At 48.4% G+C, this 16,912-nt stretch overlaps 1 protein-coding gene across 1 annotated transcript in view; it reads left to right on the top strand.

Annotated features, from left to right (window-relative positions):
- Positions 1-4,097: 4,097 nt before the first annotated feature.
- The window catches only part of SLC13A4 (solute carrier family 13 member 4), a gene marked incomplete at its 5' end in the record, with an annotated part of 44,766 nt that continues 31,951 nt past the window's right edge, over positions 4,098-16,912 (top strand). The window contains 2 exons of the mRNA XM_081244455.1: positions 4,098-4,196; positions 9,690-9,818. Coding sequence (XP_081100581.1) covers positions 4,098-4,196; positions 9,690-9,818 — 228 coding nt within the window. The remainder of the gene's footprint in view (positions 4,197-9,689; positions 9,819-16,912) is intronic.

Genomic DNA, 16,912 nt, shown 5'->3' with positions numbered 1-16,912 from the left:
CTCTGGTTCTCATTCCCCGGTTATATTGCTTTTACCTCCCTCAAATACAGACTCTGATATATGCTTTTTTGTTCAATTTTTCTCTTTCTAAGATTGCATGTTCTCTTTCATGTAGTCACTCCACTTGCTTCTTTCTTTTCATTGTAGTTGGTGTCTCTGCTGTTCTGTCTTTGGGTCCAGTTCTGATTATCTTTATATCCATTCCTCGAGGCATCTCCCAGTTTCTTCTGCTTGACCTCTCGCTGCCTCTACTTGCCCGTACTCTGTTGCTCACTGTTTCCTTTGCGGATCACTGTCTGATTAAAACAAAGTGAAGACAGAGGTACAGACAAGTTTGGGATTGCCCAGAAAGCAGATTAGCCTCACGGCCTACCTTCAGTATTTGTGCTTTTCCTGGATGTGGGCTGGAGAGGGGGTCAGCAGGGCCTCAATCCTTAGACACTGGGCAATACTCTTAACAGTCAGAGTCTTGCATACACCCTGGCGCTCCACCCCTATCAGAATGGATCTGAGAGCTTTCTTCTAGTCACCAGGAGGAAAGACCTACCCTTGTCGTCCCTGCCTACCATGTTAGGATATACATGGCTGCTCCCAGGGGTAGGAGATCCGTGAATGGGAGGGTGGTTCCCAGGACCAGTGATAGCAATGGCAGTTCATCCACCCTGCCACAAAAAATTAAAGGCACTTTTGTACTGGTAAATTGGGTCCATACTTATGTGGCAAGCAACTGAAAAAAGAAAAGAAAGAAGAAGGGCACAACCTTTTTAAAGACAAATGAAAATTTCATTTTTAGTAACTAGATACTTCAACACTATTTTAGGCTGAATACAAATGAATTGTTTACCCACAAAAAGTTTTATGGCACGGACTTCATTTACAAGCAAAATCAAATATTCTCCTCACCACCACCACCCCAAAACCCGACTCTTTGCCCAGTGAACAGTGAGGGAGTAGCCTGGACAGCAACAGACTCTCCCATTTTGCCTCATTAATGCTGCACCATACACACCACCATCACAACCCAGTCACATTTTGTCATATTTACTCAAAGAATAATTCAGAGTGCAACATTAGTAGTGGAAGCTTGCCTGTGACTCAGTGGAACCCTTCTGCCATTTCTAGACTGCTGGGAAATTTTAGGACCTAAAAATTCTGGAAGTTTCCTCTATAGTTGGCATTCTCATGGCTACCTCTGGTGTCACTCAAGAGACATTGAAAAACATCTATATGCTGAAACCTTCATTGCTCTGTCATTTCACCTTGAATCTAACTAAAGGAGAATCACGTAAGTGGTAAATCACATAAGTGGTAAAGGCCAGAGCACTGGCCTAAAATTAAATGCTTGTTACATGACTTTACATGGTGCCCCTGACTTTCCTAACCCATTTTAATATCTTTCATTTTTTTATTGTGGTTAAAAAACACATCATATGAAATTTACCATCCGAACCATTTCTAAGTGTACGGTACAGTAATGTTAACTACATGTACATTGTTGTGTGACAGACCTCCAGAACTTTTTCATCTTGCAAAAACGATACCTATGAAACCACAACTCTGCTTTTCCCTCTCCCCCCAGCCCCTGGCAACTACCATTCGACTTTCTGTTTCTAAGTGTTTGACTACTTTTGATACCTCATATAGGTGGAATTTGTCTTACATTTCTTTTTTTTGCGGTATGCGGGCCGCTCACTGCCGTGGCTTCTCCCGTTGTGGAGCACAGCCTCCGGACGCGCAGGCTCAGCGGCCATGGCTCACGGGCCCAGCCGCTCTGCGGCATGTGGGATCTTCCCGGACCGGGGCACGAACCCGTGTCCCCTGCATCGGCAGGCGGACTCTCAACCATTGCGCCACCTCGGAAGCCCTGTCTTACATTTCTTAAGCAATGTATAAAATTTCCTTATCTAAAAAGTGGATAGAGTCCTGAAGGAGAACTACTGGTCTTACTATGTCACTCACATAATTTTATTTAACAAATACTCACTTATGGTGTAATAAAAATGTCATGATCGAGTTTCCAGGCTTAATGGAATCTGTATTATCTCATATTATCTCACCAAGGAATTTGAAGTGGCTCATGGGTTTAACAGAGAATGTTGACTTCCACAGCTGTTTATTTGTACCCAGTCTCTTTAATATTTGCCACCAAAACATCACACATGTGTTTTTGCTCATTCTGAGTTTCCAAATGAGGCCTGAATGCAGTAAATACAGTAGCCAGTCTTTAAAATGCATTTAAAGAGATGAGTCATTGTAGCGCATCCTACAATGGCAAGAAAATTTCAAACTGGGTCGTTCACAGTTGCTCCTGCTTTAGAGGTCAAGAAGAACTGGTTTTCTAGAGTCACCTTTCTGGAGTCACTCTGCCTTTAGCCTGGGGATTATTTCCAACTGGCATAGCTGCAGACCCTAGAATGCCATTCCTTGCATTCTGTGAATTCAAGCGAACGTGAATTTCATAACAGTTGACTCTGCTCAGCATCTCTCAGATCAAGGCAATGCTGCCAAGGACCACCAAATATAAAAGTTTGGGGGCTTTCTCTCTCTCCTCTCTCTTTGTTTTCTTTCTTCCTTGCCCCATATCCACATGACCTTTCAGAGAAAAGAGAATGCTTCTCCTAAACTGTAAGCAGCAGAAATTCCAGCGTCCAAGGGTTGCAAAGGCCCTATTCCTGAACCCATCAATTTTTTTCCTGCCCTCCCACCTCCTCCTTGCACACCAGCCAAAGGAAGCCTCCTGCTTCGTTTTTGGTAAAGAGCCTCAGAGAGGGACATTGGAACACCTACTCCAGCCAGAAAGACCACCGATGTCTGGGCTCCAAGGGCCTCTGAAATGAGACTGGCATCTAGATTTTTCCAGAGAGGCAGTACCCTTCCCATTCTCCCTGAAAGGGTCTGTGGTCTTTCTGACAGGCTAACATCCTCTGTTGACTCAGATGCTTTGTATTCACCCGGGTGCTGAAGCAAACAACTTTTGCCACCAGGGAAATCTAAAAGACTTAATATTCTATACTCTGGGGTAAATTTCTCCAGGATTAATATTTCATTTTCTCCCTGCCACCAGACATTTCATCTTCCTAAGGACTAGGTCAGCAAGTGGCCCTCCCTGAGAAAACTCAGGGTCCTATGCTTTGCAACGTTAAAGCAGTGCTTGAGGAAGTGGGATTATGTTTACGGTGATGGTCATCACTCCAGCCCCTAGGATGTTTGAGAAACAAAAATAAGCTTTGCAAATTGCTTAGGTTCTGCAGAATCAGCAGGCCCCTGCTGGGACCAATCATGAACTGCCTTTGGAAGAGATAATGACTCATTCTTTCCAACGTGCTGATTGGCTGTGAGGAATGGGCGTGGCTACTGCCTCTGTCCTGCGTCCCATAGGTGAAGGAAAGTTAAGGTGGGCCTCCAGCAAGAGTTTGTCCCGTGACAAAAAGGAATGTCTTGGGGACTTTTTTTTTCTGCTTTGGAGGCCCAGCCTCAAGGCAAATTATAATGGGAAACCAATTAGAAGGAAAGCAATTTGAACAGAGTTAAGGTGCCAGGTCCTGGGAGAAGAGACCAGCCCTATTTGAAGTCTCCATGGTCTGCTGACAAACTCGGGGGTTTGTTTTAAGGGAAGCGGGGGGGACTAGATTTTTTAAGGAAAGGGGGTACAGCCAGCACAGGTAGAAAGCGAAAGTGGTACTGCCCAAAACAGGCCATCAGAGAGAGGAAAAATGATGGAGGGCACAATAGACGGCAGCCAGACAGCTGCAGCAGAGGTGTAATCTTGATTAAGGGGGCTTTTGCTGAGCTTTGGAATGAAGTTACTCCATTACTGATCAAGCAAAGAGAGAGCCATTATGCCCCCGTTTATCATCCTTTCCCGCTTCCTTTTTGCTGGGCATAAAACTATGCTCACCAATCCCACCTAAAACCGAAGGCGAGGAGGCCGGCCTTTGTTGCAAACAGGGGCTCACCTGCCCTCCTGTTCTGCTCTTAAGACGAAAGAGGACTCTTGGAAGCCGAGGAAGGTGGAAGAAGTGTTTCTGGAGGGAGGCGAGCGTCGCCAGCAGCACAGGCACTCGGCGGGCGCGGGCTCCGAGGGGAGGAGGTCCAGGATGGGCTTGCTGAGGGGCCTCCTCCGAGCCAGGAAGCTGCTGCTCGTCATCTTCGTGCCGCTCCTCCTGCTGCCTCTGCCCATGCTCCACCCCAGCAGCGTGAGTACCACTCGGTCCCCTCCTTGGGCCAGGGGGTCAGATGGGAGGTCAGAGGGGAGGTCGGTGGAGGGAGTGGGGTGCTCGTGCAGCGCCTCAGCATTCTTCTGGTGTAAAGAAATGGAAATGCTTTCCTGGAGGAGGCTAACATACTTTCTGCCTAAAAACTGCCATGTTCATCCCTTCACCCCATTCCCAGTCCCCCAGCCCCATGGACCCCAGCCAGGACTGAGATAAGAGGAAGGGCGATGGCTGGAGTGGCTGATCTGTGTGACACAGAGCAGTGGGCCAGCCTGCTCGGCGGCAGGGGCCAGGCGGACACCCGATAAAGAGAAGGGTGCTCTGGAGAGCCGGTATTTGCCAGGAGTCAACATGTGACTGTCCATATGGGAGAGCAACTGGACATGCAGGAAGACCTCCCAGTAGAGGAGGGTCGGGGAGGGAGGGGACCGTGGACCCCGGCCTGAGGTGCACTGCGGTGGGGTCCCCGGCCGGGCTCTTGTGCATCTAGCCAGGGTCTGTGGGTGACCACGGTGGGCTCTGGTAACCAGGATTTGAAACTCTTAATCTCTCAAGTTCCTTCTGAACTTTAAGTTGAAAGCGCAGCTTGGCAGCCTGCCCTGGTCCCATGCATATGGCCCTTTGATTATTTGTATCCTCTGTGTTTTCTTCTCTGTGCTCTTGAAGGAGAGACAGCAAATGACTCGATAAAAAAGAATAAGAGACCCCAACTCTAGACTGCGGCCCAATTTTTTGTCCAGGTTCGTGTGAGCAGAAGAGCCTGAGCTCTGGCTCTGCTTCTGAGACCGTCCTTTGCCGTCCTTGCCTTCCTCCGGCTCCTTTTCTCCCTCCCCCCTCTCCTCTTCCTCCCAGTGGCTTTACCCCTTCCCCTAGCTGGCACTACCCTTGAGACTTTAGGAAAAATAAGCTAAGAAAGGTTAATCTTGTTTGTGGGAGGGGAAGGGTGTCTTCCACTCAGCTCCCAGAGTAACCTTGTAACCAAGATTAAGTTATACAGTTAAAGGGGATTAGAATGGTTTCTTAAAAACAAACTGGCTTAAATCTTTAGTAGAATAAAAACTCAGAGCACCAGGGAGCTGCTGATGAAAACCGGGCTGGGATTAGCAGACAGTGATTGGTGCTGAAAGCTTTCCCGGCGTAGACACTAGTCCATTTCCGGCTTTGTCCCAGTAGGCTGATTTTCTTTCCTTTTCATGTTTTTGTTTTGTTTTGTTTTACTCACTGTCAGATGGGTTAAGGGAATGCCAACCAAGTGGCACCTGCTCTTCTCACTAGCAGCATCAGGCACCCCCCGTGTCCCCTGAGTCAGCCCCATCTCTGGGGACCATGACTCCAGGGGGTAGTGCTGCCACTTAATTCTGGGAGCCTGTCTTGGAGCTTCTCAGTTACCAATGACTAGTGAGAAGTACTAACATGAAGAAGAAAACAAAATAACAAATTATTGAAGCAGACAAAAAAAATCTATAAATATGACAGAAGAAGGATGTTGTGGAAAAAAAAAAAGAGGAGAGACAAGGAAGGAAAGGTAAGCCTCTGCTCTGTTGGGGTCAATCAAAATTCTTGAATAGGTTTTTAAAGATGGACTCACTGAGGGCTTCCCTGGTGGCGCAGTGGTGGAGAGTCCGCCTGCCGATGCAGGGGACATGGGTTCGTGCCCCGGTCCGGGAAGATCCCACATGCCGCGGAGCGGCTGGGCCCATGAGCCATGGCTGCTGAGCCTGCGCGTCCGGAGCCTGTGCTCTGCGGCGCGAGAGGCCACAACAGTGAGAGGACCGCATACCGCCCCCCCCCAAAAAAAAAAGATGGACACACTGAGACCAAGAGACATTGCCCTTCCTTGACCTAGCCCCTTCTATCCAACTGAGTTTCACCTTAGGGCAGGGTTTCTCAACAGCCACACAGTTACATTTGGGGGTGGGGGGAGATAGTTTTCTGTCGTGAGGGGAGGGCCGTGCTGTGCTGTGCATTGTAGGATGTTTAGCAGCATCCCTGGTCTCTACCCATCAGGTGCCAGCAGCACACAGGCACCTCCTGCAATTGTGACAGACAAAAATGCTTCCAGATATTACCACATATTCCCTGGGGGGCAAAATTGGCTCCAGCTGAGAACCAGTGCCTTAAGAAAATAGAAATATGCTACCTCAGAGCTTCCCAGTCTGTGCTCATGGGTAGCCCTCAGGACAGCTAGATGGAGCCTGGGTGGCCAAAGCCCTCAGACCTGGATGCAGCCTGCTCACCACTCGCCCCAGTGTGCCCTGCAAAGATGATTCCTCCGTGTGTCACAGTGTCAGTAAGATGCTTCTTCTTCTTCCTCTGCAATGACGCAGAAGCACCTTGAGGTCACAGTAGGCACAAACCACCACGGGGACTGGCTCTCATCTATGCGGCCCCCTTGCATCACACTTAGATTCTGATATTTAATCCTTAAGATCCCTAAATAGCCTTGTTTGCTCTGGGCTGGAACAGAGAAGTGATCTGGGCAAGAGCTCCTGGCCTGCAGTTCTGATGGTTCTTCAAAGTGACAAGCTGCAGCTGCATTTTAGGAAGGATTAGTATGACCTCCCCTTTTTTCCTGCCCAGCTCTCTAAAGCCAGGGGCCCAGACTTGATTTCCCATATACAGAAGAGGAGGGGCAAGAGGGGGGCATCTGTAACTAAGCCCAGCTTCAGCATCCCGGTGGGATAAAAGTTACACTCAACTCCCAAGCTAAATTTTCAGAAGCCCTTCCAGTCATTTATGACACCAAATTACATGACCCCAAGCTCCTTCCAGTGGAACCTGAATGGTATTTCATCGGGGTGGTCAGACTGTAGGGAAAGAAGCAGATGCAAACATCAGTTAGTAGCAGGGTCAGGGAGCATCCGCTGTGGGCAAATGCCACTTTTGAACTCGCTCCTTTATTTGTCAACAGGAGCAGAAAAGAACTGAGGACACTATCCCTTAAAGGCACTGCCCGAGTATGCACCAATCCCTACATTCCTGCGGACCAGTGGCAGCGATAAGAGGCTGGCGGTTTCCAGAATATTTTCTCCAGTAGATAAGAGAGACCTGTTAGCCAGCAGAGGAGCCCAGTTCAGTTCACCAACATTGACTGAGCTACCTGCCCGACGCAGGGACACAGGATCCTGTAAACAAACTTCACAGAGTATTCTGGGTTATCTGAGTATACGCTTCCCTACTGAATTTTGAGACAGTTGAGAAGGGGCAAAAGGAAGTGTATGTAAATTCCAGGGGTGTACTGAGTGCGAAGCAGATGGAAAGGCCATCTGAAGGTGGTCTCTTGGCCATTTTTCTAATGAAAGTTAGAAAGCTCTAAGGAAAGTTCAGATAAAAATGATGGCAGTTTATCCGGTGTTTTTTTTGTTTGTTTGTTTGTTTTTGCGGTACGCGGGCCTCTCACTGTTGTGGCCTCTCCCGTTGCGGAGCACAGGCTCCGGATGCGCAGGCTCAGCGGCCATGGCTCACGGGCCCAGCCGTTCCGCGGCATGCGGGATCTTCCCGGACCCGGGCACGAACCCATGTCCCCTGCATCGGCAGGCGGACTGTCAACCACTGCGCCACCAGGGAAGCCCTATCCTGTTCTTAATACTGCTGGATGAAGGTGGCTTGGTGACTTCCTCCAGTAACTTATTCTAATTCCTAACAATAGTTACAATCAAAAAGTTTACCTTGGCTTACCCAAATTCTCCTAATTCAAACCAGAATGATGCATGGTAGAAAGAAATAGCTCTTGGTCTCTCTCCCTTCCTTTTCTCTCCTTCCTTTGCTCCTGGACCTGTAATGACCAAGCCAAGAAAGACTGAAGGTTCTTTGTAAGGAATAAGGGCTTCTCAGTGAGGGAAAGACATTCGATCTCCTTTTCTTCAACTAGAAACAACACTTGCCATTCTGTCTCTTTCCCAGGAAGGAGATGGGAATAAGTGAGCTCAAGTGGGCTGAAGGGCTTTGAACTCCTTTAGGTATTTTTATTTCTGCAGTAAAGGGAGCATTTCTCTAAATTGCATTCTTTTTCAGATGGAGCCCTTTTTCCCCCCAGTATTGGTTCTGTTGTCTTATCAGCACTTTCAAAAGCTTTAACTTCTCTCCGATCTTTTGGCCCCAGAGGAAATCTCAGTGGGAGCTACAGTCAACAATTGTTGCGCCCAGTTCCCATTCCTCAACCCCCAACCCCATAATCCATGCATATCAGGAGGGAACAAGGTTCCATCCAGCCAGGCTGGGTTAATCACTCCTGACGCCCCGCACTGATGGTGGCGACCTTTTGTAACTTTTGTGTAAGAGTTTGAGGACGCTTGTTCTGAACCCAGGGGAGAGATAAACAGAACAAGATTTGGCAGGTTCCTTGATCACCAGCCAGCCTCGGGGCAGGTCAGACCTGAGCCCAGTGGGTTTAGAGCTAGGTATAAACAGAGGAGTCCACAGCCAGCATGGATCTTCTATTCAGTGGCCCTCCGGAGTCCATTGTTAAAACCCTTGGACAGTGACCTCTCCCAAGAGTAAGCCAGTGACCTTTCTCACCACCATTAATCAGCACCATTCGGGGGCAACCAGGATTACTGGAGCTAAGGTTAAGGAGGACTGATTTTTTCTAAGAATGTTGTACTTATTTATTCTGCACACCCCACGGTTGTACAACCAGCAGAGGGAGTGGGCTGGGGAAAACCCTGGTAAATTTCCAGGCCTTCCCTTCCAGATAGACAGCACTCCTACTCTCTTTGTCAGAAGGAAGTTTCCATGTGCATCAGGAAGTGGAGTGTCCCAGACACTGGTTAGGGCACTGGTTCTCAACAAGGGATGATTCCCTCCACTCCCCCCTGCCGCCAAAGGACATTTGGCAATGTCTAGAGACATTTTTGGTTGTCACAGTTGGGAAGGTGCTACAGACATCTAGTGGGTAGAGGTCAGGGATGCTGCTAAACATTTTACAATACACAGGACAGCTCTCCCCACCAACCCAGCAAGGAGTGATCCAGCCCCAAACGGGCCAGTTTCAGAACTCACATGTGAATCAGTTACACAAATTAATCCCCACCTTCAGCTACCCCAAGAACCTCTAGTATCTGATCAATCTGACACCAAAATATCCTGCCTAGACCCAGTGAAAACTGTGAACTACACCTTTATAGTACATGATCTGGACCCCGCAGTTAATTTCAGTCCCTACCCTGCTCAGTTTCAGGAACCAACCGAGCTGTGATTAGCATAACAGTCCGGTGGCCACCCTGTTGCAAACCAGTGCAAACCACATGCCAGGCATCAGTCGCCCCAAGGAGCAGCCATAACTTCACCCACCAAAATACAATGGCATGTATCCACCAAACTTCTCTGCCAAGTCCACCTTTGCACCTCCCAGAACTGTGTTCCAGTGCCCACGTTTGAGTCCGTGTGCCTCCTGCCTCTGCCCTGGGTCCCTTTTGGATCCTCGGTGGCAGTGGCTGTCCCTGTGGCTAACCACCCACTTTCCTCCCCTTCCAGGAGGCTGCGTGTGCTTATGTGTTGATCGTGACTGCTGTGTACTGGGTGTCCGAGGCGATGCCTCTTGGAGCTGCAGCCCTGGTGCCTGCCTTCCTCTACCCGTTCTTCGGAGTCCTGCGATCCAGCGAGGTTAGACCATTAGTAGCCCCCTGCTCGGTCCCTGCTGGGCCAGTGAAAGAGGGCTCAAGGTGAAGGGAGACTCACAAAGCAGTTGAGGAGGGGGCTTCTTTCACCCTCTGGAACAACCCATTAGCACTAAGCCTTTGCACCTGCTGTTCTGGACCCTGAGCTCCTTTCCTTCAACCCATGACCTTCATCTCTGTCAAACTGCCTGTTTCAGGAAGCCTTTTTGGTTAATCACATCCAATTGTCCCTTCAGCCTGAAACCCTTTAGGAACTGTATGCTTGGCACATTCAACCAGACTGCTGTTACTCTTCCTCTGTCTTCTGATTGTCCATTAAACTCTAAGCACTCAAAGGCAGGAAATCAGGCCTCCCAGGTCCTTGGAATCTCATGATGAAGCTGAGCCCGTATGGAGTAGGTGCTCAATAAATGCTTGCTGACAGAGAGACTTACCGTGTTTCCCTGAGTCCTGACAATGTCTTCACTTTCTCTAAAAGACATTTCTGTCCCTTCTTCCCCAACTCAAGATTACTGCATATTCTTTCCTTGACTGCTGTCTACCTAGAATCTCTCCTCTGTTCACTCTCTCTCTCTATGGCATTCTTAAAATTCTAACAGAAATTGTCAACAGGAAGCCCAGGGTGGTGCCCATGCAAACAGTTAAGCCTACCACAAATAGGAAAGAAGAAAATCACAGCCAGAAACCTGGAGCAAGATGAAGAACGGTCTTCATTCATTAACACCTTGTTCCACTTGGATTATCTCCTTATAGCACCTGGCCTCCGCTTAGGGTTTCTGAAGGAGATTAAATGGTAGAGGTTAGTTAAGGACAGAGGCACAGAAGAAAGAGGAAAGGGAACTAATGTTTGAATTCCTACTAAGAATCAGGCACTGCACCAGAAGTGCTGTATTAGTTAATACTCCCGAGATGTCTACAAGGTAGACATTAATATTTCCATTCTTGGGGCTTCCCTGGTGGCGCAGTGGTTGAGAGTCCACCTGCTGATGCAGGGGACACGGGTTCGTGCCCCGGTCCGGGAAGATCCCACATGCCGCGGAGCGGCTGGGCCCATGAGCCATGGCCGCTGAGCCTGCGCATCCGGAGCCTGTGCTCCGCAACGGGAGAGGCCACAACAGTGAGAGGCCCGCGTACCACAAAAAAAAAAAAAAAAAAAATTCCATTCTACAGATGAGGAAAGAGTTTCAGAGTTAAGAAACTTACCCAAGATCACAAAGTAGGAAATAGCAGAATTGGATTCAAACTCATACCTGTCAGATTTCAAAGTCTATGCACTTGCTTACTGTACCATAAGAAAAACACTCCATAATGTATTATGTAGCTTCATGGTGAGTTAATACTAAGAACTGTACATCTCTTCACCTGTGTGATGTGAGGAAGGAATAATGAACCTGGGTCCATGGGATGCCTTAACCATGGATAACAGAATTTTTTTTTAAGTCCAGAGATAAAAATTAGGCTATCCCCTAATTGCTGTACTTCACTACAAATTCACAAGTTGTCCTTCTACTGCATGGACTCAACTGGCTGGTTTTTGTTTGTTTGTTTTGGTTTGGGGCAGTTTGGTTTGGAGGCTGTTGGTACATCAGTTCGTTTGTTGGCATTTAGTAATCATAATAGCCTCAGACTCTCCAAAAAGGATAGCATCCCCAAAACCCTCAGCAGTGCTTTGATTCCTGGAGATGGGCCCAACACCAGTATCCTGGGGACCCACATAAAAGCTAGCCTGGGACCTGAAGCACTAGGCAGTCACTCCAAATATCCCCCTTCCTTTGTGGAAAGAGAACAGGTAGTTTGGGTCTGTGTGCATGCCTAAAAGAACAAGCACCAATATTACTTTTCTTTTCTTTTTTTTTAACATCTTTATTGGAGTATAATTGCTTTACAATGGTGTGTTAGTTTCTGCTTTATAACAAAGTGAATCAGTTATACATATACATATGTTCCCATATCTCTTCCCTCTTGCATCTCCCTTCCTCCCACCCTCCCTATCCCACCCCTCTAGGTGGTCACAAACCACCGAGCTGATCTCCCTGTGCTATGCGGCTGCTCCCCACTAGCTAGCTATTTTACGTTTGGTAGTGTAATATTACTTTTCTTAAGAGAAACATAAATGAACTTGTCCTGCAGATTTCTCTTTAAAATTGTGAAAGCGAAAGCCAGTGAGTCCGGAGGTGAAAGCAGAGAGCAGAGGAAGAAGTGAAGTTATAGAAAGAATTGAAACTTTAGTAACATTTTTAAAGTGAGCTAACTATTCATTAAAAGACTGATATCTTTGTATTTCACTACAGGCAGCCCAAAAGCCAACAGTATGCCTTAGTCTTAAAGTAGATGATGTCTCTATTTCCCCAAGGGCCTCCTGCAGCGGAATCTTATAGACAGGTGGGCCAATCAGCCCCTCCACACACTAGGGATGTTGCTAGGCAACAGTTCATCCTAGGGCCTGCCCCTCTGCACAGCCAGGAAGGCTCAACCTATAAGGAGTCTAGGGAGGCAGTTGTTTTCAAAGGCAACAGGACTTTGTAAGGAGAAAAAGAAGACTTTCCAGGGAGAGATTGGGTGTGGCTATCGCTGGGGCTGGAAGTGGAAAACACCGGAGAAGCCAGGGGCCAATTTTATCATTTGAGGAGAAAAACCCTACCCCATCTGTCTGATAAAGTGGCTTTGGCTGGTGATATTTAACAGCTGAGCTCCAGAGAGCAGTTTAGGCCAAATATAATCTGTTTAGCTAGCCTTTTAAACTCAGATTAAAGGACATGCCGATCAGGTAGAGGACATGGGTTATAGCCCTTTGTGAGCCAGTTGACTTTGCAGACAGAAAATAGCTATTCCACAGCCACCGACTTCTCCCCTACAGCAGCATGTGCCATGGCTCCCTGGGAAAAAGCTAGGCCTGGGGTCTGCAGGAGCCCCCTACTCCAGACAAATCATCCACTTGTCACCCACCTTGTGCTTGCCCAGCCCCTTGCCGGGACTCAGGCCATTCTTCCACTTTGGAAAGTTCTCTCCAATTCCTTCAGCTTTTAAGATCCTACCCAATTACCCTGTTGGTTGAAGCCTTTCCAAAAACCTCAGCTAAAAGTGTTGTTCCCTTCCCTTGGAGCCCCCTGATACCTTTGTCCTTTTAACGGTACATGAGATACATCAGATATAAACTTGCTGTGGACACGTCCTCTCTCCATCCAGATTTCACGCCCTCTAGGATTTACGATATCTTATGCATTCGGGCCATTCTTGCACTAGCCCTTAGTTCACGTTTCTTTTTTTTTTTTTTTTTTTTGTGGTACACGGGCCTCTCACCTCCGTGGCCTCTCCCGCTACGGAGCACAGGCTCCGGATGCGCAGGCTCAGCGGCCATGGCTCACGGGCCCAGCCGCTCCGCGGCATGTGGGATCTTCTCAGACCGGGGCAAGAACCCGTGTCCCCTGCATCGGCAGGCGGACTCTCAACCACTGTGCCACCAGGGAAGCCCTAGTTCACGTTTCTTGATTGCAATGTTTCTTGATGGTGTGTCAGTAGTGTACTCTCCATATGAAGGAAGGCATGTGAATAGGATCAGTGTGACCCTGAATCTGTGGCTTTTGTCCCTCAGGTTATTCAGTCAACATTCAGAAAAATATTTTGAGTGCTGTACCTACCGTGCACGATACAATATGGACGATGTTACAGATACCTTGCTGGTGACAAAAATGAAAAAGAATATCATTTCTGGGACTTCCCTGGTGGTCCAGTGGTTAAGACTCTGTGCTCCAAATGCAGGGGGCACGGGTTCAATTCCTGGTCTGGGAACTAAGATCCCACATGCTGTGTGGTGCAGCCAAAAAAAGAAAAAAAAATTTTTTTTAATATATCATTTCTGCGCTCTTGAATCTCATAGCTAATGCTTTGGGTTCCCCCTAGGGCTGGATGTGTGCATATAAATGGTTAAATTTTACAGTGATGAATTGTCAGTCTGCAGGTATTAAGAGTTCAGTGTGTGCAAAGCTTAGACTGTCTTCTATCAGCCGAACTCAGGTGCTGAAAAGAGACAGAAAATGGTCAAAATGGCTCCTGACCTTGAGAAGTTTCTACTCTAGCAGAGAGAAAGTATAAACCACATGGAATAACACAGAAGACCCTATGCAGCAATGCCTCCTTTTCTGGCCTTGCAGACCCCAATTTACACAATTTCACGTGAGGGAATGTTCTATATACATGAAATTTACCCTGTCGAGTGCCCAAACTTTATATTGACCACTTTTTGACTGAGGTCTTTCCACAAGGCTTTATAATTTCCCTGGTCTTTGTTTTTTTTTTTTTTTTTTTTTCTTTGTGGTACGCGGGCCTCTCACTGTTGTGGCCTCTCCCCTTGCGGAGCACAGGCTCCGGACGCGCAGGCTCAGCGGCCATGGCTCACGGGCCCAGCCGCTCCGTGGCATGAGGGATCTTCCCGGACCGGGGCACGAACCCGTGTCCCCTGCATCGGCAGGCGGACTCTCTACCACTGCGCCGCCAGGGAAGTCCTCCCTGGTCTTTGAAACAAATGTTGCTGAGTATAAATTAACTTTTTTTTGGAGCCTTCGACATTTCCAGGGATAAGGATTTCTCAGTCAGAGAAATGCGGGCTGCATGATAGCACAGTTGAGTAACTTGAGTGCTGGTCGAATAGCTGAACCGGAAGAATCTGAGTAACACGTTGGCATCGCGCTGGAGAGAGAGCACAGATGAAAACAAGAAAGGCACGTTATCGGATTGCAGATGACTCAAAGCTAGATGCACGAGCTAATGTACAGTGACAGAATCAATGCTGCCAGGAAGAGACAATGGACTGGAAGGGAAGTCCAGGCAAAATGAAGCTTAATAAGGATAAATGTTAGCAGTGTGTGTGAAAAAGGTCTTTGGCTTTCAGCTGAGTATAGATAGACTCAGTGGGAGTCGGCTCTCTGTCCAGGGTGGCCGCCAGAATGCCAAGCCTTTACCACATGTCAGGCGCAGTGGGAGGCCCTTTACATGCACTGTATCTTTTAATTCTCTGTGAAGTGGCTATTATTTTTATCTTTGTTTTACAGAGGAGGAAACTGAAGTTCAGCGAGGTTAAGTAACTGACTCAAGGTGATACAGCTAGTAAGGAGTAGAGCCAGGACTTGAAGCCAGAATTGCCTGACTCCAGAACTTTCACCCTTAACTGCTAGCCAGTATGTACTGAAATCTGCTCAATTAATAAACGTATGTGTTCAGAGCAGGAAGTTCTGGATAAGGAGCTCATTCAGAGGTAGGCAGCCAAGATGTCTGAAATCTAGAAGCTAAGTCACATGAGGAATGAAGAAAAGCCTCAAGAGGGGCATGATTTCTGGCTTGTACAGCTCAACATACCAGGCTCAAAGGGTCAAACCAGAACCAGAGTCAAAGCACCATAAGGTAGATGCCCCCTCTGGGAGGGAAGACCCTGAAATGGGGGCCACACATGGTCCTGGTGTTCCTGTCCCCAGAAGCACAAGCCAGATGACCAGGTCAAGGACACTAGAGGTAGACTCTGTGCCTCCGGAGAGGGGCTGGGCTGTAAGGGCCCCTTGACTTTAGGATTCTATCGGCTTGTAAGCATCCAGCTTCTGCTCCCCTCTGCTGGTGTACAGAGCTCAGTCCTGTATTTCCGATTTGTTTTTAGGTCTGTTTTTTTGTTTTGCCTCCATTGTGACTCTCGTTACTGTCATCATATACGCCTTGAAAGTCCTCTAAGCCTTTCTACTGTGTTACCTGTGTCAATCAAGTGAGCTGAGATTCACTGTTTATAGGAGAATGGCATAGATGCGGGGACCAAGCGGCTCTCTGGGGAACTGAAGAGCATGGTTTGAACACTGGGACTTGTAAAGAGCCTCAGAGATGCCCAGGGTCAGGACCTACTTCTGGTAGTGATTACACCTGCTCTCTATCTACCCCCCAACACGTGCACCCACGCACACACGCGCATACAGACACGCTCCTTCTGGTGTCTCAGTGGCCCTGCACTGCAGGCTTCTAGCAAGTCTAATTCAGATTCTAGCTCCTGCCAAGGCAAGAGAGGCAGCAAGGCAGCTCCAGCTGGAGAAACAAAACAGCCTCTACAGCCAAGTGATACTTGAGTCTGATGTCATGAAATCTGCTTCCCTGTTTGCTCCTGATCTTTCTGACCCACTGGATTCCTGACCAGTGCTTAGACCCTGACTTGCTGTGTGTAAACCTGGGGGCATTTCGTATATCACTTTCCACTCTGCCTTTCTGGCCTCTACTCACTATGGAGGCTGACACCCCTACCTCCACCCCCCAGCCACACATACAGGCCTGTGAGGATACAGGCTGAGCATCTGTGCCCGGCTACCCACCCTCACCCACAGCCATCCAGACACAGCCCAGAGCTGAGCCCACACCCAGGCCATACGTGGGCCCGATACCAGGAACCCAAAGATCTTGCAGCCTTTTGAGGCCAAGTTGATGTTTCCATAGGAAGAGCTACAGGGGCAGATCATTCAGTCTTGAAGAAACTGGGGACACCTTATGAGTCAGCATTTCCAAGCTCTGCAGGAGCTGGGCCGACTTCGGGTCAGGTCAGCACCCATCTGGGTCTCTCTGCTTTAGACATCTCTAGGGTAGGGTTTACAAAGAATGTTTTTTAAGCAACAAAACCTTTCCTTTAAAGTAAATCTTAGGAAATTCAATACACGAAGCAGATGGAAGGGGAAGTCTTGCTCTGATTAGGCACGGGGGGCCCAGAGCCCTGGCTGCCTGGGCCCTTCCCTCCCAGTACCTCACGGCCACCCTGTTCCCGCAGCTGCCGCTGACGTTTCAGAGGCAGTGACTGGTTTGAAAACCTCTGTCCTCAGGGAAAACAGACAGGTGGTTAGGAGGGGGTCTGAGCCCGCAGAGACTTACCAGCAGAAACAGCATTCCTGCCCCCAGGGAAAGGCGGAGAGGCAGCCACGCTGGACTTGGCTGCATTGCCAGGGTGGTGGTTGGAATGGTGTAGTGAGGGGCTTCAGCTCTGATGGGGGTTTAGCTCAGCCCGGAGAGGGGCCAGCCCAGGCATCCCATCCTGGGGTCGCAGCAAAATTGTTCAGATGAACCAAA

The sequence above is a fragment of the Mesoplodon bidens genome (assembly GCF_964165515.1).
Source record: "Mesoplodon bidens genome assembly, chromosome: 9".
Classification (NCBI taxonomy): Eukaryota; Metazoa; Chordata; class Mammalia; order Artiodactyla; family Ziphiidae; genus Mesoplodon; species Mesoplodon bidens.
Note: the sequence above shows the minus strand (reverse complement) of the source record. Positions and strands in the feature narration are given on the sequence as shown.